This window comes from Oncorhynchus nerka, linkage group LG27 (assembly GCF_034236695.1).
Source record: "Oncorhynchus nerka isolate Pitt River linkage group LG27, Oner_Uvic_2.0, whole genome shotgun sequence".
NCBI lineage: Eukaryota > Metazoa > Chordata > Actinopteri > Salmoniformes > Salmonidae > Oncorhynchus > Oncorhynchus nerka.
In genome coordinates this window covers 39,366,388-39,390,151 of record NC_088422.1, presented here as the reverse complement: position 1 = coordinate 39,390,151, position 23,764 = coordinate 39,366,388, and the positions used below count along the sequence as shown (strand labels likewise).

The window sequence follows — 23,764 nt, the reverse complement described above, 5'->3', positions numbered from 1 at the left end:
TCCATTATCTTTGTTTATACCTTTTTTACATATTTCCCACTAATTGTGTCCCCATAGGAAACACTGACCAAAAGGACCAAATTGTTGCTACCCAGTCACACATGTATTGGCAAAAATGCTAATATCAACTAATTGAAATGGTCTATCAACTAATTGAAATGATACAACTGACATTAACTTTCCAAATAATAATATGAGAAATCTGGAAAATCTCCTGTCTTCTCAGGGTTATGCCACGTTCACATCTTGGCGGAGTGCTGAGGGAATGCAAAAACCATTGACTAATGCCGAAATGAATTGACAGGCAAAACCGCGGCCATGTTGGTTGCCATTTTCAGTGGTGCGTGACTTCAGATCGAGATCCAAGTTCAAAACACCTGGGTGATCGGAACTCGGATGCTCGGCGCTCGGATTTCCGACTCCAGTGTGTTCAAACAACTAGGAATTTACGAGGTCAAATCATGACGTCAGTGAAATTCAGGTCGGAAAGTCGGGGCTCTCGAAAGAGGCCCGAGTTCCCGAATTGGATGACAATTCAAAACGATTAAGCCCAATCGGAGCTCGTATTTTTCCGAGTTCCCAGTTGGTTTGAACGTGGCATTAGCGAGCTAACGTAACAATGACATCGCCAACAGGTGTGATCGGGGACTTCGATTTGAGAAGTTGTTTCTGCCTTTCTTCATACTGTACTACCAATTACTAGTTGGATGAGCGTTCAAGTGCATTTTCCCCATCGAATTTACACGTTTTTCCCGTCATATTTACATGTTCCCGACATGACATGAATGCAACATTAGTATCGGCGAATCACAGTGCGTGTTGCTCGATGGTCGCCATTAGAGTGGATGCACCCGATTTACGCCCGGGCCATTCTGGAACCATCCACGGGGCGAGCGGAGTTCTCATTCGTCCAGAGTGACATTGAACTGAAAGTTCCGGTCTAGCCTACTGACAAACTAAATCAACTGCACCCTAAACTGCGAATACGTTTTTTTTTATTAGCCAACCGAATGGATTGATCTTCAGAAGCAAGTGTATCAGTGGGTACGTTTTACTTTACTAAAAGTAGGTAACCAGGCAGGTTAATTGTAATATATTCTTATTTTGTATTGTGTTGCATAACAGACCGGTAGCGAAGAGTTGTCGCTTGTCTGTTTTGTTCTTGTTGTGACAGCTATCTAGAGCAAGACTGCTGCTTTTAGCTAGCTGGCTAGTTTGCTAACTCGCTACAATCTGTGTTTGATCAAAGTTGTTGACTAAAGGTAACATTATAAGCAATGCTATAATTGGCATTTTGTTGTCTTGGTTCTCAGATTGGACATTTTTGCTCACTTATAGCTAGCTAGCGTCAGATTTCTAACCATTGTAAAGTTAGTCAGCTAGCTTAACCAGAGATATTAGAGAAAGGATTGGTTTAACAAGCTAACCTTAATGTTGTTTGCAACTAGAAATAATAGGTTACTAGCTATGTGTTCTGCTTCTCTAGGCCACTTCATAATAAATAACTATTAGTTGAAGCAGGTGTGTCGCTGTAGTGCTGGGTAGGCACAAAAGCCTGCACACACTTTAGTGGTCACCAGGTGCTGACCTCGTGTGTCAGTTGAGTTTTTTTTTTTTATCCGCTGATCAGGGCTTGACATTAACTTTTTGAGCTACTTGTAAAACATTTTTTTTACTTGTCCAAAAGCTCAAGTCACTTGTTGTCCCCCCCCCCCCCACCCAAAATGTTTATATGTGTATATATATATGTAACTAAGCTAGCCGTTTCACATCCGTTACATACACATATATAACATATATAACACATATATATATATATATGTGTATATATATATGTATATGTGTGTTATATATGTTATATATGTGTATGTAACAGATGTGAAACGGCTAGCTTAGTTAGCGGTGGTGCGCGCTAAATAGCGTTCCAATCGGTGACGTCACTTTCTCTGAGACCTTGAAGTAGTAGTTCCCCTTGCTCTGCAAAAGCAGCAGCTTTTGTGGAGAGATGGGTAACAATGCTTCGTGGGTGACTGTTGTTGATGTGTGTAGAGGGTCCCTGGTTCGCGCCCGGGTATGGGACGGTCTAAAGTTATACTGTTACATTGGTGCTGTTGACCCGGATCACTGGTTGCTGCGGAAAAGGAGGAGGTCAAAAGGGGGGTGAGTGTAACAGATGTGAAACGGCTAGCTTAGTTAGCGGTGGTGCGCGCTCTAGCGACTCCTGTGGCAGGCCGGGCACAGTGCACGCTGACACGGTCGCCAGGTGTATAGTGTTTCATCCTACACATTGGTGCGGATGGCTTCCAGTTTAAGTGTGCATTGTGTCAAGAAGAAGTGCGGCTTGGCTGGGTTGTGTTTCGGAGGACGCACGGCTCTCGACCTTCGCCTCTCCTTAGTCCGTACGAGAGTTGCAGTGATGGGACAAGACTGTAACTACCAATTGGATATCATGAAATAGGGAGAAAAGTAAATAAATAAGCTACGTGGTGAGTTGATGCCTATTCGGCAGCTAGTAAGCTAGGTGAATTGATCAGACTACTTTGTATGTGTTTGTTGGCTAACTTGTACTTTACAAAGTTGTTGGAACGTTACACAAATTATACCCTTGGTAGCCTATAAAATATTGCAACATTACAATTAGCCTACAACCAAATACGTTTTAGTGTCTTTAATAAATAATTCCCTCCCAGGGCTCGAAATTAAGGGCGTCCTGTCATCCCCGGGATTATGATAAATAAGTATATGGTTTAAAACGGACTCTAGGACAACAGATCCAAAATTCATACAATCACTGCACATATTAGATTATTTTTTTTTAAATCAATGAGGCTGATTCAACGTTTAGCTTATAATGTTGATCAAGTTTTATTTCTTCATGTTATAAGCTCAACAAAATGCATTTAGTGGAAATCAACACTTCTCAAAAGCGCACTGCACGCATAAGCTGTTTCATGTGACAGATTAAAATAGTTTTTAGAAATTTAGAAAGAGGGAGATCTGAGGATGCTGTAACTAACATGGGTTACTAGTATGATTAGGATTATGCCTTTGGCTGCTGGACAATAAAATAATGTTGTTTTGAAAACCAATAGAATATGAGGAAAATGCTTGTTTCAATGGCATATTAAGTGTTTATAAAACATTTCTATGGCCGTATTTTGGCTAGGCTACTTCGAATCACAGTAAGACATGCTTCATAAAACGTCCAGGTTTTAAACAAATACGTTTTACTGTTAAATAAATAGTTAAATGCTGACCATCTCCCCTCAAATTCAAGGTGGGTGATGTGCGGTGTGGAACAGGCACTGTTCTTCACACTCCGGTCTTGTGACCATGAACGAACCGTGCCTTGAGGATGTAGACAGAATCAAGCCTTCAGACTTTAATGTTAATTATCCCATTATATTTGTCGAACATGACTGGTGTTTAGCCTATATTTATGTAATTAAAAGTGTAAATACATTTTTATGGCACCTCCCACATGTCAGCACGGTTTGGACATGAGGCTTGTATGCATATCACCTACGCTTTCACACCTTTTTATTTATGTATGCCTACATGGAAAAAATATTTAAATATTATTCCATGTTGGCCTCTGATGCAATTCTGACCGGAGTAATTTTTTGATATTGTGATTTATGTTTACTTTTTCAGGACAAGAGGACAAGTGTTAGGTCAAAGTCCATTGTTTCACATCATTTGATCAATCTAATCACTTCTCTATCAGATTACAATAAAGTGTGTAGACACAAATGAGGGCTTGTCAACAATATTGCTGTCCTGTATTGAATATTTCAGGATCAGCCTACCACTTGGATGAGGTTAGGAGCTTAGCATACAGTAGCTACAGAATTGTTAGCTTGTGTAAAAATACGGCAGCAATTTTTCAACTAACCTTTACGTAGCGAGAACATTACTTCCTCTCAACTTGGAAGTTACCAGTGTCTTCTCATCTCCCATCGCTAGTTGCAAGAGGAATGTAAGAATTTAGAAAATGCTCCATTAATTAAATGAAATACACATTTTTACTCCATGAGGTAATCCAACAATGTGTACGCCTCCATATTGTCTATTTCAGATCTTCTCGTATTGCTCAGGACAGGTTGGTGTTGGAGCAAAAATGTATTTAATTTATTAACCAAGCATTTTTTTATTCTTCCGTTCCACCTGCAACTAGCGATGGTAGACAAAGACACCGGTAGCTTGTTGAGAGGAAGTAACTTTCTTGTTATGTGAAGGTTAGTTGAAAAAGTTCTGCCGAGGCTTTACACTAGCTAAGCTGTAACGGATGTGGAACATTCTCATATCACGTGACTTCTCTGTAGCTAGGGCTTGGCACAGCTGTGGCAGGTGAAATTGCTTCCTGGACAATCCTGTATGATATTTAGTTTGTCTCCTTTGTAAATTGAACCTAGGCCATGCCATAGTGTAGAGTAGTCTTGTGAAGACGCTGACTGCTCTCACACTTAAGAAGTCAATTGAAGCAATTCCCCCTCGCCCCTTTTCCCACTTTACTGCTTTTCTCACTATACTATCATTTTCTTCCAGCTCTTGTCAACATGTCCAAGTTTTGAAATTGACCGTGCCCAGTGTAAGAGAGCGTCCCCCACCCCTAAGACCCACATGTGTATCATCTTCTTCAAGTTCGACCCTCGGCCTGCATCCAAAAATGCCTACAGGTAAGGCCTCTTCTCCTTGCCTCTGTACTATATTTAAGTAATAATGCCAGAGAAGCCGGTGTTTGGAGAATATATTGGCACTGGTGTTGTTAGGCCCAAAACAAAGTTGAGGGTTACAAACATTTTCAAATAATGATTGACAAATTTTGATGAACTTTATTTTGATGAATTTATTCATAATATTTCATCCTTCCACAAGATATGATCCTGAAACAAATCTAGGGTTGCTACCCAAGCCGGCTCGTCGTTCGTTCTATTGGTTCGGTTGCCAGAGACGCTTGCTAGCTAGCCAACTATGGCCAACTTAGTCACGTCAAACAGTGCAGACTGCAGACGAACAACAAAGTAGCTGCATTTGCATTTGTTTAAGCTGATTTCAAGTGACGTTTATTTGGATACATCCATAACAATAAGCTAATGAGGCACGATTTTGCCTGTCATAGAAAATGTGCTCTCTCGTTAGGACACTGTTGTTCAGAAAAGCTAGCCAACACAACTTCAAACTGAATCTGGAAAGATTGCAAACTAGCTGCACTTCATTTCGTTGTACTTTTTTTCAATTTACATTTCTATGTATATATCCATAAAATTATTCCAGTTGATTCATGATTTCGACTGGCTGAGAAATGCCTGCCGAAAATGCCCAGCCGATTGTTTTTTTGTTGTTATTTGCGGTGTTTGTAACTTATTTCTTTACTTATTTTGTACATAATGTTGCCGCTACCGTCTCTTATGACCGAAAATAACTTCTAGACATCAGGACTGCTATTTCTCACCACAGACTAGCAGAATTATATATATTTTTATTTCATGACTCTGACGAGCCCGAAGCAAAGGATATACTGCTTCCTCGGGAACAGGCCCCGATACCCGTGATCTGCGTGAAGAGGAGGCCATTCTGCCATTCTGCCTCCTGAGAATTCGTAGGCAATCAAATAATCACGCACTTCCATCCATTCTGCTCGCAAACGTGCAGTCTTTGGAGAATAAAATTGACGAGTTCCACGGAAGATTAAGCTACCAACCAGACATTAAAAACGGTAACATTTTATGCTTCACGGAGTCGTGGCTGAACGACAATATCAACATACAGCTGGCTGGTTATACGATGTACCGGCAGGATAGAACAGTGGCGTCGGGTATGACAAGGGGCGGCGGACTATGTATTTTTGTAAATGACAGCTGGTGCACGATATCTAAGGAAGTCTCGAGCTATTGCTCGCCAGAGGTAGAGTATCTCATGATAAGCTGTAGACCACACAACCTACCGAGAGTTTTCATCTGTATTCTTTGTAGCGGTTTACATACCACCACAGTCAGAGGCTGGCACTAACACAGCGTTGAATGAGCTGTATTCCACCATAAGCAAACAAGAAAAGGCTCACCCAGAGGTGGCGTTCCTAGTAGCTGGGGACTTTAATGCAGGAAAACTTAAATCCGTTTACCAAAATTCTATCAGCATGTTAAATGTGCAACCAGAGGAAAAATAACTCTGGACCACCTATACTCCACACACAGAGACTCATGCAAAGCGCTCTCTCTCGCCCTCCATTTGGCAAATCTGACCATAATTCTATCCTGATTCCTGCTTAAAAGGAAAAATTAAAGCAGGAAGCACCAGTGGCTAGATCAATAAAAAAGTGGTCAGATGAAGCAGATGCTAAGCTACAGGATTGTTTTGCTAGCACAGACTAGAATATGTTCCGGGATTCCTCCGATGGCATTGAGGAGTACACCACATCAGTCACTGGTCTCATCAATAAGTGCATCGATGATGACGTCGTCCCCACAGTGACTGTACGTACATACCACAACCAGAAGCCATGGATTACAAGCAGCATCTACACTGAGCTAAAGGCTAGAGCTGACGCTTTCAAGGAAGCTTATAAGAAATCCCGCTATGCCCTCTGACAAACCATCAAACAGGCAAAGCGTCAATACAGGACTAATATCGAATCGTATTACACCTGCTCTGACGCTCGTCAGATGTGGCAGGGCTTGCAAACCATTAGACTGCAAACCATTAGACTACAGCCGAGAGCTGCCTAGTGACATGAGCTTACCAGACGAGCTAAACTACTTCTATGCTCGCTTCGAGGCAAATGACACTGAGACATGCATGAGGGCACCAGCTGTTCCGGATGACTGTGTGATCACGCTCTCCGTAGCCAAAGTGAGTAAGACCTTTAAACAGGTCAACATTCACAAAGCCACAGGGCCAGATGGATTACCAGGACGTGTTCTGCGAGCATGTGCTGACCAACTTGGCAAGTGTCTTCACTGACATTTTCAACCTCTCCCTGTCCGATTCTGTAATACCAACATGCTTTAAGCAGGCCACCATAGTCGCTGTGCCCAAGAACACTAAGGTAACCTGCCTAAACGACTACCGACCCGTAGCACTCACGTCTGTAGCCATGAAGTGCTTTGAAAGGCTGGTCAGGGCTCACATCAACACTATCATCCCAGAAACCCTAGACCCAGTCCAATTTGCATACCGTCCCATACAGATCCACAGATTATGTCATCTCTATTGCACTCCACACTGCCCTTTCCCACCAGAACAAAAGGAACACCTACATGAGAATGCTGTTCGTTGACTACAGCTCAGCGTTCAACAACATAGTGCCCTCAAAGCTCACCAATAAGCTAAGAACCCCGGGACTAAACACCTCCCGCAACTGGATCCTGGACTTACTGACAGGCCGCCCCCAGGTGGTAAGGGTAGGTAACGACACATCCGCCACGCTGATCCTCAGGGATGCGTGCTCAGTCCCCTCCTGAACTCCCTGTTCACTCATGACTGCATGGCCAAGCACGACTCCAACACCATAATTACATCTGCCGATGACACAACAGTGGTAGGCTGATCACAGACAACAACGAGACAGCCTATAGGGAGGAAGTCAGAGACCTGGCCATGTGGTGCCAGGACAACAACCTCTCTCTCAACGTGATGAAGACAAAAGAGATTATTGTCGACTACAGGACATAGAGAACCGAGCACGTGCCCATTCTCATCGACGGGGCTGCAGTGGAGCAAGTTGAGAGCAACAAACTATCATGGTCCAAGCACACCAAGGCAGTCATTAAGAGGGCACGACAAAACCTATTTCCCCTCAGGAGACTGAAAATGTTCTTCAGCTGCACAATCAAGAGCATGGTTGCATTACTGCCTGGTATGGCAACTGCTCGGCCTCCGACCGCAAGGCACTACAGAGGGTAGTGCGTATGGCGCAGTACGTCACTGGGGCCAAGCTTCCTGCCATCCAGGACCTCTATACCAGGCGGTGTCAGAGGAAAGCCCTAAAAATTGTCAGACTCCAGCCACCCGAGTCACTGTTCTCTCTGCTACCGCACGGCAAGCGGTACCTGAGTGCCAAGTCTAGGTCCAAAAGGCTTCTAAACAGTTTCTACCCCCAAGCCATAAGACTCCTGAACATCTGGTCAAATTGCTACCCAGACTATTTGCAGTGCCCCCCCCCACTCACTCCCTTTTACACTACTGCTACCCTCTTATGTCTTTTATGCATAGTCACTTTAATAACTACCTACATGTACATACTACCTCAACTAACCGGTTCCCCCGCACACTGACTCTGTATCGGTACCGCCCTGTAAAAAGTATCAATATTATAATTTTACTGCTGCTCTTTAATTACTTGTTACTTTTATCTCTTATTCTTGTCCATATATTTTTTAAATGCATTGTTGGTTAGGGGCTAGTAAGTAAGCATTTCACTGTAAGGTGTTGTATTTGGCGAATGTGACTAATACATTTAAAAAAAAAAAAATGTTTTATTTGATTCCTCTCTCGTCCCCTACACATTCATTACTATGGGACAGTTTTGAATATTGAATTTGAATATTGAAACAATGTTGCAAATGTCAGAGACAGACCGTAAGGTTTATACAAATCTCCGCTGTTGAAAACTAAATGTTACTCTAAACGAAATGGGTGATAGTGTCTCTATGCTTTTTATAGTGGAGATCAAGTTTATAAATTGCCTGGATGGTCTGATGAGACAGTGGATTGCTCAGTCAGATGGAACAGAGATTTAGCCGGTGGTAACTTGTGGAATAGTCACCGGCTGGAATGCTCTTTTAACCAATCAGGATTAGGCCCACCTGTTTTATAAATTACCACACTTTTTCCATATTGCCTAGTCTGGACTGCTCTCATTTGACCTCATAACTTTAGGCCTATAATCAGACGGTGGTTTAAAAAGATGTACACCTCCAGATGTTGAGCTCAAATTGAATTTAAAAAAGGAATCGTAGCGTTGAGTTAGATGCAGCGGACATTCTTCCCATCTCTTGATGCATTTTTTACCTCCAATTATTATACCCTGCTCCCTCGAAGATGCGTTAGGCTAGTGCTGAATCGTAGCATCTCCAATCTGATGTAGCACCCAAAGCAGAGTAGCAATGATAAGAACCCTAGAGAATCTGTGGTGCTGTCTCACTGGAGGTCTTCAAAGCTAGCCTGAATCCAAATTGAATTGCTCCGTTTCACTTCACAATTTCAATGAAACGGAACAATTCAGTTTGGATGCAGGCAAATTCAAAGCCTTCCATGTTGGTCTAAAGCTCTGCGGAACACCATCTAGGGCTACCATCGGCTAACCTTTACTACAGTCACTGCTGATTTATCTCAGTGAATGTCCTTGAAGGCCAATGGTAGAGGAGCAGTCAATGTAATTTAAAGCCCTGTTTATAATAATCCCTTGGGATCTGTGGAGCTCTCTCTACCTGGCCAGGGTCTATCTCTGCCTTTGCCTCTGGGAGATTGCCCTAGCCTAAGGCAATCACAGTGGCGGTGTGTTAACAATGACTCACTCTGGACCCACAGGATACGTGTAACTTATAGGCCTAGCATCCTTGTGGTTGAATTAGTGCATGTAGGTTATGTCAGTGAGGGGAATGGCAAAATTATGCAAGAATGCTAAATTCCTCTTGAGTGACTGGTTTTCTTCCATGCACCCAATGCCCCCAACATACCTGCCTGACAACTATGTTCGGTTTTGAATTCCAATTAGGTCTATGTATTGTGTCACCATCATGATTAGCACTTTCCCTTGCAATATGAGACTCATCGATGGGAGGTATCTTGCTGAAATATTAGCTTAGCATTCCTGTTGACTTTGTCAAACGTATACCCTTTTTTTGTAAGTAAGGAATAATTGACATGAATAAATTGTGTAATCATTCTCTACAATCGCACTCTCTGCATGGCTTGTACCCTGTTGGTTTTCTTGTTGTTTCTCTCCTAGTGATTCCCATAGGCTCAGATGGATAAACAGATGGATGCTCTGCTCTTTCCTGTGTAAAATCATTAGTGCTTGCTTTGTTTCGGGGACAGCGTCATAGACTCTTGGGGCACACGTGTCACCGCAACCGGCTTTGCGTCATTAGCCTTTGATGCACAGAGGTTGACCCCGATCAGGTCAATTTGTTCTTAAAGAATCCACCTCCCTCTGAACAAGATTCATGGGAGACGCTGTCTGCCGTGAAGGCCTAGAAGAAAGGATACAATTATTACGTATGTCATTATAGTTCAGTGACTCATTTCTGTTCCGTACTCCGCGAATAAATGCCTCTCTCAGTGGAACTATTTAATCGCTTTGACCGGTGACCCTGTCATGGCAACTAATACGTCTCAGGTCGTTGGCTCTGAAGAGGGACGTCGTGGAACACAAACATGCGCGGTGCATGTTCTGTGTGTCTAATGAATGCATATCATTATCTGGGAACAGTGTGTATACCTGACTGGATATTGCTTTTATCTCAGGTTAGATACTGTTCCAACCAGGGCTCTAAAGTGTGGTCAATTGGGTCACATATGCGACAAAAATATTTTTCTGTGTGACTTGCAGTTATAATTTGTGAGCACCAGTGACAATATTTGTATTTATTTTTTAGAATAATTGTTGTAATGATAAGGCTGTGCTGTTGTTTCCTGAGCGCAGATTGATTAGTGTCATGCTTGCACCATTGCTACTGTTTATTTCTAGCACAAACCGTTCAAAAGATCTGACCAATATTAACCAGCGCATTGTTTTTGTCTTCCTGTTGAGGATTGGGTTTGGGCATTTTACATTCCTAAACAATGTTGTGGGCCGTTCTAAATCTTTTCGCGGGCCTTTAACCATTTTGTTTTACACTTTGTTCAGTCATGTATTTTTTTTACCTCATTAGCTAGTTGTCTACACAAACGTTACGCTCTTGAAGAGACATTGTACATTTTTCAATGTAATGCATGTTAGTAGGAAAATAGTGCTTTAACATAATGTCAACCTAATTAATATTCCACAAATTACTTTTTATTTTATTTCAATGACTGTTTTTTGTATCAACATTTTTGCTTTTTATAATTAACAAATGTATTTACAGGGTTCTATATTAATTTCTAGGGGACAACATGTGCTTCAGAAAGTAGCGAGAATTCATATAGGCTACAGTGCCTTCAAGAAGTATTCATACCCCTTATTTTTTCGTGTTACAGCCTAAATTCTAAATGGATTAAATTGTTGCTGGTTTCTCACCCATCTACACACAATACCACATACCGAAAAAGTGAAAACATTTTCCAGTCCCTGCCGCTGAATGTATCCCCATAGCATGGTGTTGCCACCACCATGCTTCACGGTAGGGATGGTGTTAGACAGGTGATGAGATGTGCTTGGTTTTCTTTAGACATAGCGCTTTGCATTCAGGCCAAATAATCTGAAAATAATAACCTTATATTTTGTCTTTCACATACCTTTTGGCAAATTCCAAGCATGCTGTTGTGCATTTTTCTCAGGATTGGCTTCTGTCAGGCCACTATCCCAAAAGCCCAGATTGGTGTAGTGCTGTAGAGAGGAACTCTGTAGTTCTGTCAGATTGGTCATTGGGTTCTTGGTCACCTCCCTGACCAAATTCCTTGCCTGGTTGATGAGTTTGTTCTGACAGCCAGCTCTAGGCAAAGTCTGGGTGGTTCCATATTTTTCCTAATGATGGAATAGTCCGTGTGCGCATGTTGATTTTTGTCCACCCACATCTGACACGATCAGGACACGCAGGCTGAAATATGAACCAACTATATTGGGGTACTGCAGCGCCAAGTCTAGGACCATAAGGTTTCTTAACAGCTTATACCCCAAGCCATAAAACTGCTGAACAGCTAACGAAATGGCTACCCGGACTATTTGCATTGTACCCCCCCACACACACACACACACACACACACACTTTTGTTTTACGCTGCTGCTACTTGCTGTTTATTATCTATTATCACTTTACTCCTACCTACATGTACATATTTCCTCGACTAGTCTGTACCCCCGCATATTGACTTGGTACCGGTACCCCCTGTATATAGCCTAGTTATTTTATTGTTGCTCTTTTATATAATGATTTTTTTTAATTAATTTTTTTACTTTAGTTTATTTATTAAATATTCTTTCTTTAAATCTTAATTTTCTTAACTGCATTGTTGGTTAAGGGCTTGTAAGTAAGCATTTCACGGTATTCTGAATTTGTTCATTTTGGAGTATTGGCTAGACCAGGGCACTGCCAGGGCTCAGTACCAAAGACAATCTTATCTTTTTTTGTTTTTCTGCCATGCATAATATGCAGTGGGCTATGTATTGAATAACGACACAATCCAACAAAAATGTATTCTGTTTTTTGGGGGTGGGAGGGCTTAGGCTCAAATATAGGCCCATGCATGAGCGCTAATATGTTTCACGTGCAACATTTGAAATGCTTTGACTTAATCATCACCTTAGAAAGCGCTGTCCATTTCATTGTTTGGCTTTGAAACAACATCCAGTTTCAACCCATTGTTGAACTTCTTTCTTTAAATTGATCGTCACAGTGAGGTCAAAAAGTGTAGCCTAACTGTGAGTTTTAAAAGCATGATACTGTTTTGCTGATGTGATTTTCAATTGTATTTGTATTGATGTCAGAGTGGTTAGAGGAACAATAGAGCACTGAGTACCAGGCCATTAACAACCTGGTGGTGGTTAGGGTACTCCCAATACATGTCCAGAGGGTGTAAGAGATTACCGTGACTCAATGGTCACGTGGAATTTGACTGTGATGTGACGGTAATACAGTCATCACAACAGCCCTGGGTATGAATACTTTCTGAGGGCTCTAATCGATGAAAGAAATCGACAACGTTAAACACCAGTGCAATGAAATTTTAATTTAGAGCCCTGGTAACAACTGTAGGTTATATTATAGGCCAACACATGTTGTATAAATACATTGACCCTACATTGCCTCGTAGAGCCAGAACAAAACAAGTCAAGAGAGACTTAAGTTTCACAGGGAACTTAATGGTGTTCCCTGTGACATTCAATATAGGCTACTACTGCAAATCTCATCACTTAGGTCCCACTGCGAGCCCACCTCTCTCCCAACGCCACAGATCTACGACAGCTTCAGTTGCCTATTCGTATAGGGCAGCCAAACTGGGAGGAAAAACCCCACAATCGTGTGTGTGTGTGTGTTGGGCTGGCTGATGATTCATTGGACAGTAGCTGAACATTAATGTGAAGTCCCTAAGTCATGCACTGTTGCCTGGCTAAAGAAGTGACAGTTGTGCAGTGCTAGTAAAAAGTCGCCAGAGATTCATGTCAAATGCAGCATTAGCTACAGCAGTGATAGTCTGTCAGTGTGATGAGTGGCACATTAAGGCCCATTTGTTATGGGATAACTACTGAAAATTGCAGTAGGTGGGGGTGGTGCTGGCAATGTGTAAGGCCTAGGTTTCACTTTCAGTTAAATGCTAATGTTTAACTTGTGAGCCTCATACAATCTTTTTCATTGAGACTAGTCTAGCCTAGGGAACAGTTCCTGTTCACTGAGCTCCTTCCTCCAATGTGTGCTGTCTGACAGGTCTTCTTTTTTAAGACTATTTTCTTCTGATCCTATGGATCCTCATCAAAGGATGTCCTTCCCTTCCCCATCTTCAATATCGTGTTCTCTCTGTTGGAGACACTGTGGGGCGAGCAGCATAGCAGTGGGGATTAAAACACCCGTTCTAACTGCTCAAATCACTGGCGTCGGCAAACAATTCAAGACCAATTCATTCTCATAATGAGCTAATGTCTATCCAGTCTGTGGAATGGAGAGATGGTCAACTGAGCTGAGTGTGTAAGAGAGCTGATATGGGGGAGAGGAGGGTTGGAGTATCATGTCATTCTTGCTCCCCTTTGTGTGAGAAATGTACATGGATAGTCTACAATCCTGGCTGATTGTGAGGAGGGGTTTCTTTACCCGAAGACTTGGCCTTAACGTTAACGTCATTGTCCAAACGTTGGTCTGATTGAGCATTGAATTCTGTGGCCAGACTTGTCGTAATATTTAACGTTGTCGAAATGTTAGTCTGATTTAAGAGAGCTGCCATTGGAGCTGTTTTGGCTTTAGAGGGCTGTCAGGAGAAAGCTGCAAATTTATTCTGTCTCCATCCGCTGCACTGGATCAATCTGATACTTGCACCTCCCCTGGCCTTTAGAGGCCTCAGCCTCTCTGACATGGCCCTTTTGGAACTCTGAAGGATGTGAAAATGTTTTTCGTTTTTTTTGCCTGCTGTTGTATTATGGATTTGATGTGCTGTTTGCAGTGGGGCGGGGTCTGGAAAAGCCCATCTCTTGTGATCTGTCTATGCACACTGTGCAGCAGTCCAAGCTGGGTGGAGAAAGTCTGCAGGGGTTGTAATGTTATTGCGTTAAGGTAATCAAGTTACATGGAGAGGCAGAGGTATGGATGTGCATACCAAATTAAACCCTATTTCCTATATAGTGCACTACTTTTGACCAGTACCCATGGGTATGGATGTGCATACCAAATTAAACCCTATTTCCTATATAGTGCACTACTTTTGACCAGTACCCATGGGCTCTGGTCGAAAGTAGTGCACTACATAGGGAATAGGGTGCCATTTGGGACACAAGCATGGTGTTGATTCGTGACAGCACATCCGCTTTCTCCTGCTGCTGCAGCTGATGGGGAACGGGGTGCAGTGCCAAAACTTGCCGTGTCCTGAGGGGAGGAATAGTGCACACACAGACAATTAGGGAACATGCAACCTCAGTCAGGAGCTCAGCTCAGTCAGGTCTGCAGCAAGGCATTGCACAGCTCTTTATTTTCTCTGTCACACCTCAGGCGTCCGCATGCTTCCCAGCTGAAACAGTTCAGTATATATAGAGTTCCTGCCTATATTATGACACTCTGTCATTTTTTTTTGGGGGGGGGTTCGTTTTCGACTTCGGTGAGTGTTTTTTCAGCTGTTTGGGGCCCCCCCTTTTAATTTTTTTCCCCCAAGCGACGGTCTTTTAAGGGAGTATGCGAGCACAGCCAAGTTCGGCTAGGCGCCAGCCTAACTGAAGCATACTGACGCCTTGATTCACTCATTGGTGCAGAATGCAGCCTGGCAAATGAGCACAGGTTACTTCATCTTATTCCGTTTATAATGCACAACTTTGGACCAGAATGCTATGGGCCCTGGTATAAAGTAGTGAGCTATATATATATATATATATATATATATATATATATATATATATATATATATATGTGTGTATATAGGGTGCGATTTGGGCCGCTGAAAAGACACTGCCAGGGCTCAGTCGCTTCGATTTAAAGAGATGCGACCCAAAACATAATAATATGTCAAGATGGATACCACCACTAGGTTATGGCGTTAAAGTACGTTACCTTAAGCGGTTTACCATGGTCTCCCTCATAACTCTAGTCCTCTCTCTTTCTCTTTTTCCCTCAGGCTAATTTTGGCCGCAAACAGAGATGAGTTCTACAACAGGCCAACCAAAGCTGCAGACTTTTGGGCGAGCAACAGCGAAATCCTCAGTGGTAAGTATCTGCACTTGACGTTGAAGTGGCAGAACCACACTGTGGGGCGACAGAGGGAATTGAGTCTTTCTCTGAGAGCCTTTTATTTCACCACAACCCATTTCATTTCAACTCGGCTAGAATGCATTCATGAGCCAGATATTGGTTTCCATGTCAAGAGACAAATAAAATGTGATTTGATCTCCTAGGTCTAAACATTCTCTCCCAGACTCATGGATAGAGAGTTTGGAGTGTAGCATAAGGTAACCAGTCCATCCAGTATGCATCATAATACAGTCTACACTTAACGGTGATTACTAGAATTTGTTTCATTTTGGAGTATTGGCTAGACCAATTATGTACCAAAGACAATCTTATCTTTTTTGTTTTTCTGCCATGCATAATATGCAGTGGGCTATGTATTGTATAACGGCACAATGTAAAAAAGTATTCTGTTTTTTTTGGGGTGGGAGGACTTAAGCTCATATATAGGCCCATGTATGAGTGCTAATATGCTTATGGGTGTTTCACGTGCAACATTTGAAATGCTTTGACTTAATCATCACCTGAGAAAGCGCTGTCCATTTCATTGTTTGGCTTTGAAACAACATCCAGCTTCAACCCATTGTTGAACTTCTTTCTTTAAATTGATCGTCACAGTGAGGTCAAAAAGTGTAGCCTAACTGAGAGTTTTAAAAGCATGATACTGTTTTGCTGATGTGATTTTCAATTGTATTTGTATTGATGTCAGAGTGGTTAGAGGAACAATAGAGCACTGAGTACCAGGCCATTAACAACCTGGTGGTGGTTAGGGTACTACCAATAAATCATTTTTTTTTATTTGTCACATACACATGGTTAGCAGATGTTAATGCGAGTGTAGCGAAATGCTTGTGCTTCTAGTTCCGACAATGCAGTAATAACCAACAAGTAATCTAGCTAACAATTCCAAAACTACTACCTTATAGACACAAGTGTAAGGGGATAAAGAATATGTACATAAAGATATATGAATGAGTGATGGTACAGAGCGGCATAGGCAAGATGCAGTAGATGGTATCGAGTACAGTATATACATATGAGATGAGTATGTAAACAAAGTGGCATAGTTAAAGTGGCTAGTGATACATGTATTACATAAGGATGCAGTCGATGATATAGAGTACAGTATATACGTATGCATATGAGATGAATAATGTAGGGTAAGTAACATTATATAAGGTAGCATTGTTTAAAGTGCCTAGTGATATATTTACATCATTTCCCATCAATTCCCATTATTAAAGTGGCTGGAGTTGTGTCAGTGTCAGTGTGTTGGCACCAGCCACTCAATGTTAGTGGTGGCTGTTTAACAGTCTGATGGCCTTGAGATAGAAGCTGTTTTTCAGTCTCTCGGTCCCAGCTTTGATGCACCTGTACTGACCTCGCCTTCTGGATGATAGCGGGGTGAACAGGCAGTGGCTCGGGTGGTTGATGTCCTTGATGATCTTTATGGCCTTCCTGTAACATCGGGTGATGTAGGTGTCCTGGAGGGCAGGTAGTTTGCCCCCGGTGATGCGTTGTGCAGACCTCACTACCCTCTGGAGAGCCTTACGGTTGAGGGCGGAGCAGTTGCCGTACCAGGCGGTGATACAGCCCGCCAGGATGCTCTCGATTGTGCATCTGTAGAAGTTTGAGTGCTTTTGGTGACAAGCCAAATTTTTTCAGCCTCCTAAGGTTGAAGAGGCGCTGCTGCGCCTTCTTCACGATGCTGTCTGTGTGAGTGGACCAATTCAGTTTGTCTGTGATGTGTATGCCGAGGAACTTAAAACTTGCTACCCTCTCCACTACTGTTCCATCGATGTGGATAGGGGGGTGTTCCCTCTGCTGTTTCCTGAAGTCCACAATCATCTCCTTAGTTTTGTTGACGTTGAGTGTGAGGTTATTTTCCTGACACCACACTCCGAGGGCCCTCACCTCCTCCCTGTAGGCAGTCTCTTCGTTGTTGGTAATCAAGCCTACCACTGTTGTGTCGTCCGCAAACTTGATGATTGAGTTGGAGGCGTGCGTGGCCACGCAGTCGTGGGTGAACAGGGAGTACAGGAGATTGAGGATCAGCGGGGAGGAGATGTTGTTGCCTACCCTCACCACCTGGGGGCGGCCCGTCAGGAAGTCCAGAACCCAGTTGCACAGGGCGGGGTCGAGACCCAGGGTCTCGAGCTTGATGACGAGCTTGGAGGGTACTATGGTGTTGAATGCCGAGCTGTAGTCGATGAACAGCATTCTCACATAGGTATTCCTCTTGTCCAGATAGGTTAGGGCAGTGTGCAGTGTGGTTGAGATTGCATCGTCTGTGGACCTATTTGGGCGGTAAGCAAATTGGAGTGGGTCTAGGGTGTCAGGTAGGGTGGAGGTGATATGGTCCTTGACTAGTCTCTCAAAGCACTTCATGATGACGGAAGTGAGTGCTACGGGGCGGTAGTCGTTTAGCTCAGTTACCTTAGCTTTCTTGGGAACAGGAACAATGGTGGCCCTCTTGAAGCATGTGGGAACAACAGACTGGGATAGGGATTGATTGAATATGTCCGTAAACACACCGGCCAGCTGGTCTGCGCATGCTCTGAGGGCGCGGCTGGGGATGCCGTCTGGGCCTGCAGCCTTGTGAGGGTTAACACGTTTAAATGTCTTACTCACCTCGGCTGCAGTGAAGGAGAGACCGCATGTTTTCGTTGCAGGCCGTGTCAGTGGCACTGTATTGTCCTCAAAGCGGGCAAAAAAGTTATTTAGTCTGCCTGGGAGCAAGACATCCTGGTCCGTGACTGGGCTGGATTTGTTCTTGTAGTCCGTGATTGACTGTAGACCCTGCCACATGCCTCTTGTGTCTGAGCCGTTGAATTGAGATTCTACTTTGTCTCTGTACTGACGCTTAGCTTGTTTGATAGCCTTGCGGAGGGAATAGCTGCACTGTTTGTATGTCCAATACATGTCCAGAGGGCGTAAGAGATTACCGTGACTCAATGGTCATGTGTAATTTGACTGCGGTCATGACTGCCAATGTGACGGGAATACTTTTTGAGAGGAATTTAATGCACTGATTGTCCCAGTCATTCCATTTTTTCATTATTAAGAGCATAGAGCATTGACTGAGAAAAACAAAATGCATCTCTGAGTATTCAGGCTGTTTAAAAAGTGAACCGGGTGTAAGGCTAAGAAGTGGGATTACAATACGCGTCCTGTCATAGAGCATTGCTTCTCCTCTGTTTCTGAGTGATTCCTTTCATTTCCTCTCCCTCTCACAGCAGACTAGGAAGTTGTTTTGTTCAACAGCCCTTTTATAGTATTTCTGAGTCAACTATTTATACAATTGTTTTCCCGTTACACAGGCTTGAGTAGCAGCCATTCAACTGACGGCTGATTCTATGTGGTGTGGCAGAAATGAATGAGTGTGGCCAGTGAGGCTCTTATCTGGTGTGTGGGTGGAGGGATGGTGGTTGGCCTCTGGTTGAAGGTGATGGATCATGTTGATGTGTGGACTCACTCAAACAAACATCAACAAGTCAATCTCGGCCTGATCTTACAGCTAAACAATGTGTTGATGTTTTATTGCCAATTTATTCATCTATGCCTCACGGGGAGAGCAGAGCTGAGGACTTTTGAAACCTTTTTCAAGGACAGCACACGCATAGTAGCACTGACTGTCTTCATGTTTGTCGGCTCTACCATCATCCTGGGAGAGTAAGCTCTGGGATTCCAGCAGCTCCATCTCTACCGGTCCCTATTGGGTTCAGGCCTTGGCTGGGTTTCTCTGCAGCAAAGTACCTCTCCTCTGTTCCCTGGCTGTCTCAGTGCGCCTGTATTAATGAGGTGGAAGTGTAGACTTACCATCTTGCCTCTGCACATGCTTCCCTTAGTTACCCCCCCCCTCTCTCTCATAGAAACACACAGCCTATCTCAGTGTTTAAGTCACAGTTTAGGTCTAGATGAACCGCCTGTATCGCATGGCCCTTTGCCTCCAGAAGTTTATTCAAGTTTTCGTACAGTATAAGTATTAATAACTTGGTATTCATTCTTCAGTGGGTTCATTTCTTCCAAGTGCAATACAAGTGCAAAATGGTAAGCGACTAGCAAGTCACACTGGTTGTAATAAAATTATCTATATATCTCTTAACGCTCCACTGCTAGTCGTATTCCCTATGAGTCGTGTAAGGGCATCGCTTCACTCCGCGTCCAGACAAACAGAATGTATGAGTAGAATTAATCTATTCAGCGTTTTCAGAGTTCCGTGCTCTACATGGTAATGAGGCTCCCATGATGATGAATGCAAGGCAGAGAGGCCTGTCTGTTTCTCAGAAAACCACTGCTCAGCCTTAACTACATAAAGTACAAAATTGCCTCTTCCTTGAATGTTTTGGTTTTTATGCACTTCTTCAGGACTTTTTTCTGTAACTCACAAAGGAGTAAAACTAGGCAGTCAGCGATGGCTTGGAGCAGGGTGAAACATTTGTACTTTGTGCTTCTTCTAGAATTAATAGATTTATTATAAGCAAACTCTTGTTTTGAGTGACTGGCAGCATTATTTTCAGCAATACATGATTGCCATTGTTGATTCGCAGTGGGATTTTTTAAATATATATATATATATATATACACTAAACAAAAATATAAAGGCAACATGTAAAGTGTTGGTCCCATATTTCATGCTCTGAAATAAAAGATCCCAGAAATGTTCCATTCGCACAAATCTTATTTCTCTCAATTTTTTTGCACACATTTGTTTACATCCCTGTTAGTGAGCATTTCTCCTTTGCCAAGGTAATCCATCCACCTGACAGGTGTGGCATATCAAGAAGCTGATTAAACCACATGATTATTACACAGGTGCACCTTGTGCTGGCGACAATAAAAGGCCAATGTGAAATGTTGTCACACAACACCTGATGTCTCAAGTTTGGGGGAGCGTGCACATGGCATGCTGACTGCAGGAATGTCCACCAGAGCTGTTTCCAGATAATGTAATGTTTGTTTCTCTACCATAAGCCTCCTCCAACATCGTTTTAGAGAATTTGGCAGTATGTCCAACCGGCCTCAACTGCAGACCACTTGTAACTACACCAGCCCAGGACCTCCAAATATTTATTCTTTACCTGTGGGATCGTGTGAGGAGACCAGTCACCCAGATAGCTGATGGAACTGAGAAGTATTTCTGTCTGTAATAAAAGCTCTTTTGAGAAACATTATTTTGATTGGCTGGCTTACCAGTGGGTGGGCCTATGCCCTGCCCAGTCATATGAAATCCATAGATTAGGGCCTAATAAATGTTTCAATTGACTGATTTCCTTATATGAATCGTAACTCAGTAAAATAGTTGAAATTATTGCATGTTGCGTTTTATTTTTGTTCAGTATAGCATCAATCTCACTGGTCCGTTAGGCCTATAACTGTTGTTCTATTTTCAGACAGAGGTGTTACAATGGGAATAAAATTCATGTATGTGTTTTGTGACGGACATGGAGTGTGATGTGATTGTGTGTTGTCAGGGCTGGACCTGGAGGAGGGGAAGGAAGGAGGATCATGGCTGGGGATTAACAAGAGGGGCAAGCTGGCCGCACTGACCAATTACCTGGAGGGAAGGCCCAATCCTGACGCACAAGGAAGAGGTGAGGACCAACTTGGAAGAGAATATACCCACTGAGCAGCCCGATATGTACATTTTTAAGAGGCAGTGTATTGATATTCAGAAAGTGTTAAGACCACTTCCCTTCTTCCCCATTTTGTTACCTTACTGAATTATTCTAAAATTAATACAATTTATTATTTTCCTCACCAATCTACACACAATACCTCATAACGACAAAGTATAAACATGTTTTTTGAAAATTTTGCAAATGTATTAAATAAACAGATACCTTATTTATATAAGTATTCAGACTCTTTGCTATGAGACTTTTAAATTGAGCTCCGGTGCATCCGGTTTTCATCGATCATCCTTGAGATGTTTTGCAACTTGATTGGAGTTCAGCTGTGGTAAATTAAATTGATTGGACATGATTTGGAAAGTCACACACCTGTCTATATAAGGTCCTGCAGTTGACAATGAATTTCAGAGCAAAAACCAAGCCATGTGGTCTAAGGAATTGTCTGTAGATTGTGTTGAGGGAAGGGTACCAAAAAATGTCTGCAGTATTGAAGGTCCCCAAGAACAGTGTCCTCCATCATTCTTAAATGGAAGAAGTTTGGAACCACCAAGACTCTTCCTAGAGCTGGCCGCCCGGGCAAACTGAGCAATCGGGGGAGGAGGGCCTTGGTCAGGGAGGTGACCCCGATGGTCACTCTGACAGAGCTCCAGAGTTCCTCTGTGGAGATGGGAGAACCTTCCAGAAGGGCAACCAGTTTCTGAATGTCCTTGAGTGGCCCAGCCAGAGCCTGGACTTGAACCCAATCAAACATATCTCTGGAGAGACCTGAAAATAGCTGTGCGGTGATGCTCCCCATCCAACCTGACAGAGCTCAAGAGGATCTACAGAGAAGAGTGGGAGAAACTCCCCAAATACAGGTGTGCTAAGCTTGTACTGTCATACCCAAGAAGACTTGAGGCTGTAATCGCTGCCTAAGGTGCTTCAACAAAGTACTGAGTAAAGGGTCTGAATACTTATGTAAATGTGATATTTCATTTTTTAAATTTGTAATACATTTGAGAAAATATCTAAACCTGTTTTTGCTTAGTCATTATGGGGTATTGTGTGTAGATTGAAAGAAAAAAAGCAATTTAATTCATTTTAGAATAAGACTAACGTGGAAAACTTCAAGGGGTCTGAATACTCTCTGAATGCACTGTAGTGTTAATATTTCATTCCTCAAAGCTTTGTTCCTAGGAAGCTGCAGCTAACATGGAGCTGGAATGGTCAAATGGATGGAAATAAACCGCTTTTTGAAGGATTCATTCACTAGCAATAGCACCACAATAAGTGAATAGTAGTGTCAACCAGCCTCCCTCGCCTCCTCTGTTTGCACGCTACAGTAGCTCTCCACTGACGTTCTGTGTCAGAGCTGTCTACTGCCGATGCTCAGCCCCACAAGGGAAACACCTCCTTGTGTAATAGCAGTTTTCAAATTGTTTTATTTTCTTCAAGGCCACATTTCAGTCTTTTTCCTGACACACTTCATTGTTGTAGTGCAGATACCCCATCTTGGGTAGTAGCCTGTCCTCCTAACAGCTAACTCACAGTGCTACGTAAACATGGAAACTATCTCGAATGTCACTCAGTCCAAGACCTATGTTACATATTTTATCTCAAATGTCCTCCACGTAACTGCATCACAATTTGCTCAATTTATTTTTATTTAACCTTTTATTTAACCAGGTTAGTCTTGTTTTCAAAAGAGACCTGGACCAATAAGCGGTGTTGTGTCGATCATATTGGATAGTATAACTAAATGTGTCTGTGGTTCCAAAACCAAATAGCCAGCCAACTGATGAATCTACTTCTGCTATGTCCAGGGGCCTGCCTAACTGCTCTGTAACCTCTCTGTGCATTTAGTGTGAATGTAAGAATAATGTTGGTTCCATGTGTTGTAGGGTTCCTCGTGTCCAATTTCCTGGCAGATCAGAGCCAGGACAGCTACTCCTACCTGAAGAGGGTGTCATCTGAGGGACATCTCTACAATGGCTTCAACCTCCTTACCGCTGAGTTCAAGTGAGTCAAGGGATGTGGGCAGACGGATCAGGAGAGGTGGCCAGGGTTTGATGGAGCTCTGCGCAAAACAAAAGACCATGGGATGGGTTGATTTAATATTTTTGGTGAGGTTTGGCCTTGCTACTCAATACACACCTTCTGCATTGTTTATATTTTGTAAAGTGTGCTTGCTGAAAAAGAAAGCACGACTTTATAAACTGTTCAGTTATTATTATTCCGCTGGAACCCTTAGCGCCAAAACCGTTAAACCATTGGTCAGTATGCTTGAAAAAAACCACTTTCTGATACTACTGATACTTTTCACACTACAACCATATTTGCATAAATCCCAATTCATTTCATTGGCCGTAGATTTGAATGGGAAAACTATGCAGTGAACTAGTCTTCAACTGTTTAAGCGAGAAGCGCTATGCAAACTGTGGAACTCGCAGGCCAGTCTGGAATAGGTTGCTTGTATACAGCTTTTTGATACCATGTATACTTTGTGGCAAAGAAGGGGGTCGAGTGATAAGTGGCAGATATGTGAGAGCAGAACTAATAAACGGGCTCTGCCCGATCACTAAAATGGCC

The 23,764-nt window shown here is 42.8% G+C and overlaps 1 protein-coding gene across 7 annotated transcripts in view; it reads left to right on the top strand.

Annotated features, from left to right (window-relative positions):
* The first annotated feature begins 889 nt into the window (after window positions 1–889).
* LOC115111760 (transport and Golgi organization 2 homolog) overlaps window positions 890–23,764 on the top strand; it is a 61,179-nt gene continuing 38,304 nt past the window's right edge. For 2 of the 7 annotated variants that reach the window (XM_029638149.2, XM_029638144.2), the window contains exons 1-5: window positions 894–1,044; window positions 4,549–4,679; window positions 15,454–15,542; window positions 21,038–21,157; window positions 23,077–23,194. In XM_029638149.2, coding sequence (XP_029494009.2) covers window positions 4,624–4,679; window positions 15,454–15,542; window positions 21,038–21,157; window positions 23,077–23,194 — 383 coding nt within the window. In that variant the 5' untranslated portion in view covers window positions 894–1,044; window positions 4,549–4,623. Of the gene's footprint in view, window positions 1,066–1,169; window positions 1,263–4,548; window positions 4,680–15,453; window positions 15,543–21,037; window positions 21,158–23,076; window positions 23,195–23,764 lie in introns of those variants that run through there. The other 5 variants (XM_029638150.2, XM_029638145.2, XM_029638151.2 and 2 more) reach the window with 4 other exon arrangements.